The sequence below is a fragment of the Limulus polyphemus genome, unplaced genomic scaffold, assembly GCF_000517525.1.
Source record: "Limulus polyphemus unplaced genomic scaffold, Limulus_polyphemus-2.1.2 Scaffold4194, whole genome shotgun sequence".
Taxonomy (NCBI): Eukaryota; Metazoa; Arthropoda; class Merostomata; order Xiphosura; family Limulidae; genus Limulus; species Limulus polyphemus.
The window spans coordinates 79006-86769 of NW_013669804.1; the positions used below are offsets into that span (position 1 = coordinate 79006).

At 35.2% G+C, this 7764-nt stretch overlaps 1 protein-coding gene across 1 annotated transcript in view; it reads left to right on the forward strand.

Annotated features, from left to right (window-relative positions):
• Positions 1 to 7764, forward strand: part of LOC106470745 (putative ammonium transporter 3) — a gene marked incomplete at its 3' end in the record, with an annotated part of 13740 nt that overhangs the window by 2130 nt on the left and 3846 nt on the right. Inside the window, exons 2-5 of the mRNA XM_013931311.1 lie at positions 1001 to 1550; positions 2662 to 2733; positions 5096 to 5155; positions 5743 to 5816. Of these exons, the coding sequence (XP_013786765.1) occupies positions 1001 to 1550; positions 2662 to 2733; positions 5096 to 5155; positions 5743 to 5816 (756 nt within the window). The remainder of the gene's footprint in view (positions 1 to 1000; positions 1551 to 2661; positions 2734 to 5095; positions 5156 to 5742; positions 5817 to 7764) is intronic.

Sequence of the window (7764 nt, forward strand, 5' to 3'; positions counted from 1 at the left end):
GATCAGTAATGACCACGTAGTTACCGTAACAACAAATCTCAGGTGAGACAGTAATGACCACGTAGTTACCGTAACAACAAATCTCAGGTGAGACAGTAATGACCACGTAGTTACCGTAACAACAAATCTCAGGCGAGACGGTATAGATATCATGACTACAATAACGACAAATCTCGTGTGAGACACTAAAGAACCCCTAGCCATCACAACAACATACCTTAGAGGTGAGAAAGACAACAATGACTTCATAGCTACAATAGCAGTATGTCCCAGATGAGGCAATAAAGGCTCTAACATTAACAAAACAACATATATGATGCAACTTATGTAAACATTTTCTATTGATTTGGAGGAAATATCTGACACGTCACCTGTGAACTACCCAAACAAGATGGCTGTCACCAACACTGCGCGTTTTAAAATGAAAAGAGAGTTCACAGAAATTACGTATTGTGTTCATTCTTTAAACAGCACAAAATGTACAAGCTGAAACTCTTAGTTGTATGAGTAGAGCGATTTTAATTCAACGACGTCCAAACTGAAAGGATATAAGTTCCAAATTCTCAGTAAAAACTGTGTGAATTTTCCAATCCCCGCTCAAATCCTAGTTTTAAATCTTTAGGCACAGAGTATCGTAGGAGTTTACTAGCTTGCAGACATATGCTTGGAAGCATTTTAAGTCAACCTGTACGTTTTCACACATTTTATTTTATGTAGTAGTCCAAAATGCACAGGCTAAATTTTCATGTCTCATCATAATCAATACTATATCTACATACATATTTTTAAACAAGTACAGTTTTCCTCATCTCAATTTGATATGTTATTCTGCGACAACAGGAATGTAAATTCATTTTGTTTTACTTTTAAATTGTCATAATCAAACAATACTTCTTTTTTTCATATGTATTTTAGTTGTGATATGATTTTCTAAATAAAAACGTTTTCTGCAAACCATTGGCAGAGAATGTATATATATATATATAGTTCTTGTTTTCAGGGTTTGGCCTTCTGGAGTCCGGAGCAGTGACCAAGAAAAATGAAGTCAATATCATGATGAAGAATGCAGCAGATATAATACTTGGAGGGTTAACGTACTGGATGTACGGCTATGGCTTGCAGTACGGTACCGGTCCTGGAACTAATCCTTTCTGTGGAGTTGGTTCCTTCTTTTTAGATGCAGATACGGAAAATATGGGAATCGTTTTCGCTACTTTTATATTTCAATTATCCTTTGCCACGACAGCAACCACTATTGTTTCTGGAGCTATGGCCGAAAGAACCGACTTTAATGCCTATTGTGTATTTTCCTTTCTGAACACTATTGTTTATTGTATTCCGGCAGGCTGGTTATGGGGCAACCACGGATTTTTGAAAAAAATGGGGGCGATCGACTTCGCAGGGTCAGCTGCAGTTCACCTTCTAGGAGGAATTTCGGCCTTGGTCGCCGCCAGCATGTTAAAGCCAAGACTTCGTCGCTATGACAACGGAATAGATCCGCTTCCGATGGGAAACCCGATCAACGCCATTGTTGGGGCTTTCACTCTGTGGTACAAAATCATTGTGTTAAACGTATTTGTAACAAATTTAAACAGGATGACAACTATCTTCGTTATAGTTATAGCGTGGTAATACATTTCTAAAACTGCTAGTATTGAGTTGGTACATAGTTTTATTGGGTAAATCTAACAGTGTTCTTATATGACTAGTAAAAAAATATATTTAACAATGTCCCTAGCGGTCTCACCTAACGAATAATTTATGAATTATCTCGGAATCTTGTGATAAATTAATGTATTGTGAGGTTAACCTAGACATACAATTCTTGTTTGTTTATTTGTAATTAAGCACAAAACTACACAATGGGTTATCTGTGCTCTGCCCACCACGGGTATCGAAACCCGATTTTTAGCGTTGTACGCCCGCAGACATACCGTTGTGCCACTGTGGGCACATACAATTCTATTGATTATTAAAGCATTTGTTTACATATTTTCTCCCCCCCCCAGTGGCACAGCGATATGTTTGCGGACTTACAACGCTAGAAACCGGGTTTGGATACCCGTGGTGGGCAAAATACAGATAGCCCTTTGTGTAGCTTTGTGTTTAACTTCAAACAAATATATTTTGTTTGATAAGACGTTTAAATAAAAGTATTTTTAAAGATATTTTAAAAACATATCGTTAAATACATGCTAGACATCTTGTTATATCAAGTTAGGCTTAAGACTTACAAAGGTAATGTAATAATTATAAACTTAACTAAATATATAATTAACGATCTTTCTTCATCAGACGTGTAATATTTATTATTTTGAATTTATGTAAGTGTTGGCAAATAGCTTAATTGTATATGTAAGTGTTGGCAAATAGCTAATTGTATATGTAAGTGTTGACAAATAGTTAATTGTATATGTAAGTGTTGGCAAATAGTTAATTGTATATGTAAGTGTTGGCAAATAGCTAATTGTATATGTAAGTGTTGGCATATATTTAATTGTTTTTGTAAGAGTGGAAGATAAGTGTTTACAAGAACGAAATAGCATACTTTGTATCGTGCGACAAGCCACGATTTATAACCTATGTTCTCTCGTATGAAATATGGACAATTTCTGAAAACATCTAAGTATTTTTTCATGATTTGGACCTATTTACCGGTAGGTGGGGCTGGTTGGTGTTCAACTGTGGAAGCACTTTTGGAATTTCCAATCACAAGTGGCATTACGCTGCAAGGTAATAGTAGCGTTCTCTTTAATCAAAAACGGGATTTTATTTCCAGTATCCTATCTTTATTTTGGTCTCAGGGAAATCACGAGGGGTCGGTGTGGTTCATACTGTGATGGAGAGGGGGGAGGAGGAGTACATCAAAGTTTTTACGATCTAATTATAATTTGTAACTTTGCGCAGTTATATTGCTAAGTTGCATCTTAGCCCTCGATGTATAGCATGTTGAGGATCGGCCCACTTTTAAGGACAATGTTTAAAAATAGAACTCATTTTTGGCATTAGTCTCCCGCCCATTTTGGGGTCAGCCTTCTTTCTTGACCAATGTGCAACAATATATTTTTGGCATTAGAATTCAAACCATATTTTGGTTGGCACACCTTTATGGCGAATTCGTAAAAAATATACCTGGTTTTTAACATCTGACTCCTGACTATTTTGGGATCAGTCCACTTTCATGACCAGTCCGTTTGTAGTTATACACTCATTGATTTTATTGTACACACAGACAGTAATGTTAAAAGAACAGGGGGTTCATTGACATAAAAGGGCAATTTTCAAGCATCGTAAGGCAAGCCGTTTTTGGGGGTGGGGGAATCTAGGGGAGTCTGTGGGAACTGTGGGCTGCCTCTGTTACATCTAGCGTAAAGAGACGTAAGAACCTAACATATCTTATTTTATTCCTATTCAGTTGGTCTTGTAAAAAAAAATAATTAAAATTTAAAACTAAGCAGCGAATTATTGCGTATTAGCACTTAATAGTATATAACAATTAAATAGGCCCGCAATAGTTTTATTGTCTTGAAACTTTTACGTGTTCTACAGTAATTCCTGTACGCTGAATCCGAAAATGATACCCATTTTTCTCCATCACGTACACATTTTTCACAAAACGTCACATGTACTTTTACATAAGTGAATCATTTTTATTGAAACCAGGTCATATTTTGTTATGCTTAAAATGTTGACAACCATTGGCTATAGATTTTTTTAGACCAATCGCGACGTGAAAGTCTTATCGATCGTTCTAGAACCCAAACATAACAAACATGATAAAAATTGTTCATTGTGGTAAATGAAATAATAATTTGATCTAAGTAAGAGGTTTTTTTTTTCTTCCCGATTTGTAAAAAATCTTTAAGTGATAGAAAAAACGATTATTATTTTCGAAAAGTTGAATTATGGGAAATCCGTTATTAAAACCAAAACCAAAACAACTTTTATGAACTTTAAATTCGCAGGCCTGTGTTATTATTTCCACTGTAAAGACCTACGAGTCCCCGTGTGTCATTCTTTTTTGTGTCCCACAAAAGTGTGGGATCAGGCGCATATTTTATTAAATGTTGACAATATTTTTATAAATGTGAAAAGGGGCGGGAAGGCAGGGGCTTCAGCCTCCCAACCACCTCCTTGTGCACGTCACTGTATATATAGATTATATGGATGTTTCGTAGCAAGAGTTCTATTGAACAACAATCTTTTCAAAAGTTTTTCTCTTGTACAATTCATTTTGTCACTTGTTATATAAATTAAATGTGGATTACGTTCTTCATAAATGTTATTAAATACTAGAAAACGTTTCCTACAGTATTTCGCTTGGGCAGCTGCATCTTTGGGGAAAATCTGGCTGATTATTAACAATGACGTCTACGAGGGAAATTCTGTGAGGATGTGGCTTAGCTTGCACGTGAAAACATGCTTATAGAATCTATCAAAATTCTCTAGCGGTAGTACTTTAAAAGATCAAACTGATGACTTTTTCATTTATGAAAGATAAAACGAATTATCCTTAATATATATTAACATTACATCCTCACAACTGATAGCTAATAACCTGATAATTTTGAACTGTCAACAAAGAGCAACCGGTCAGCAGCATCAACCACTTACACGACAATTCTAAACCGAATACCGGGATTACGATTGAATTAAATGTAACGTCAAAGCAAACCTTTTCAGATATCTAAACAATAAAACTTTAATTAGCAATAATCTCTGGGATGAAATGCTAAAGAGAATAAAAAGTTTAAGACCACAAAATAATTCAATCTCGGCCTAGTGAGTTAAACATCCTGAGCTCTGGTTCGAAAGGTCCAAGGTTTAAGCCGTGATATGCCGCTGAACACACACTTCGTATTTTTAGCTGTGGTATCGTTATAACTGTCACGGTCAGTCCTGCCATTCGATTGAGAAGAGTGGTAAAATAAAAGGCCTGACTGGTTAACCTCTTGGTGATTAGCAGTTCTAAATTATAGATGATGCACCTGAATCTTATGGAACTCAGGTCTGGTCCTTTATCTCTACTATTCTTCTTATTATAAATGATTTAGTTTGGATATTTTAATACGTTTCTTTTATCTCATCACTCTAGAGCAGCTGTAACTACTATCAACGCTTCAGTTGCCGGCGGGTTTGTTGGTTTGGTAAACTCGTGAGTTCGTTTCTAGTATTTTATTACTTACTTTTTATTTGTTTGTTTTTTGCCTCGTGAAATTTGCACTCTTAGTCTGTAGTATGAATATTTTGTCTACTTTTAAAGCAAAGCCACAACGGACTATCTGCCGTGTTCGCCGCGGGAATCGAGCCCTGGCCTTTAGTGTTGTAAGTCCAAAGACTTACAACTGTCCCATCGGGAGGGGAACAATATGAATATCAGTTTTATCTCTTAAAGACATCATGTACATTATCTAATTTTTTTTTCTCAAGTAGCGAATTAAAGAGAAAATAAATGAATAAATTTTTATAACAAATAGTGGCTTCTGATTGATACCATCAATGTCTCGGCGGTATTAAGTTTGCGTGCTTATAACGTTAGAATTCTGAGCTCGATGCTCGCGGCGAACATAGAGCAGATAGTCAGTCCATTGTGTAATTAAACAAGCAAGAAGCTACTGTTAGAACGAACAGTACTATATTTACATACATTTACATTTGTTTAGCTTTTAAGTGTTTAACAGCACTTCTAAACATGCTTCGAAACGCCGCTTTAGCACTTTCAGTGATTTATTTTTATTTCAGGTATCGAAGAAATCGCATGTTTCTTGTTGGTGACATCATCAATTCAATCCTCGGTGCACTCGTGGGTGTGACAGGTACAATTAAACGGATATTTTTAAATTGAGAGTTGCGTTGTGTTCATTTATACACTGTCGATTTCATAGCTTACAAGTTATGATCTATTTCTTCATAAAAATGTGCTTTTGTCTTGAAAATTTTAAAGTTTCTATAATTCTTTTATTGTTTTCAGTATTATAGTTTTAAGTATTATAATTAATACATTTCTTTTAAATGTTTAGTTAACCATAAAGCTGTTGTGCATCAAGTTGTTTATAGGCCTATTACTGTCCATGTTTTGTTTATTTATTTGTTTATTGTTAAGCGCAAAGCTACACAAAGGGCTATCTATGTTGTGCCCACCACGAGTATCGAAACCCGATATGTAGCGTTATAAGTCCTCAGACTTACCACTGAGCCGCTAGGGGGCTACTTGAAAAAGAAAGACTTTGAATAGTTGATAGAAAAAAACATTTCACAGTACTGCCATCTGGTGGTATTAACCACGTGGAATTTAATTAATTGAAATTATCATAGCTTCATTTTCTTTTTCCACTTTCCGTAACATCATAGCTTTATGTATACATGCGTATCTTGGCTTCTTTTGAATACCCTTTAATTCATACGTCTTTATGGTGCCTATCTCATTTCAAAATGTTTTTCACCCTACTAGATAGTTTCTTCACCTCGTTTTTATCATTCAACTTTTACAGACTTTGAAGTCTAACAGTAAAGCCTTTTGGTTAATTGTTAGTAAGTTTACTTTACAACATTTCTTGGTGGTAATTTATTTCTTTGTGTCGCATAACGAGTTTGACTCTTATGCTTATAGAAAATCCTATGGAATTTCAATGAGGCGAAGTACTTAAAACTGTAGTTCTTTCATGAGTACTGGTTTTATGGAGTACTAACTGGAATACGGGTGAAATAAAAGTTGTTTGTAACAAAGGATTGGAAATTATGTTTCTATTTCTTTTTTCTTAACATAATAAACATTAAAAGTACAAAAAAAACACACAAAGATACCAATACTGGAAATAAAGACATACTGTTTTCAAAAATTCTAACAATACTAGTTACACAGCTAATTCTAATCCTGAGGGATATACAACATTGGTAGTTTTTCCAAAATTATATTGGGGGTCCAACCCTCCTCATGACTTTGTATCCTGTATCACTGTGTCAAGTTTGGTGCTAGTTTTCCCGAAATTAAATATGAAATTAGATGGGTGTCCACCTAGGACATGACCTTCGTCATGTCATCCTGTATCACTACTGACGTTTAGTTATATAGATTCAGTCTTTCCACGTAGCTCCATTTCGGGCTTTTCTATCATCTTGATTTTTTAATTCTGATTGTTAACACGTTAGGCAAAATTTGTTTACACCACAGTCTTGAAGAAATTTAAAAAAATCAAATAAACAAAAAATAAAGAGAGAACTGATCCACGTTCTTACATGAAATATAAGAATACCCATTTACTGAACCTGCTGAAGTAAATCCTTCAGATTTTGATTCACAAGAAAACAGAGATGTCTGTAGTGGCCACCTCATACACGTGGGCTAAACGACCAAGTCAGAGACTTCTAAAGTTGAGATATAGCCGTATGAACTACTGACCAGAGGGGAAGCAGCCAATCAGCAGTACCCCTTCGCGACAATGGGTTATTGAGCCGAATTTTCCACATGTTCATTGAAAACAAAACATAGGTACTTCTGTCAGATATCTCGTACAGTTTTATGAATTGCAATGTTTTTATTTCTTTACCACAAATCGATTGTATTGATAAACTGTACAGACAAAATTAATCTGTTAATTCGAGTTATTTAAATGTATACAAAGATTCAGGTTTCCTTACACTTATTGTTATTCTCTTGTCATTCGATCTGGCGTCTATAAAATTATCACTTTTATATTTTTATATCTTTATTATCTTTTTTTTTTAATCGCCCCCCAGTGGCACAGCGGTATGTCTGCGGACTTA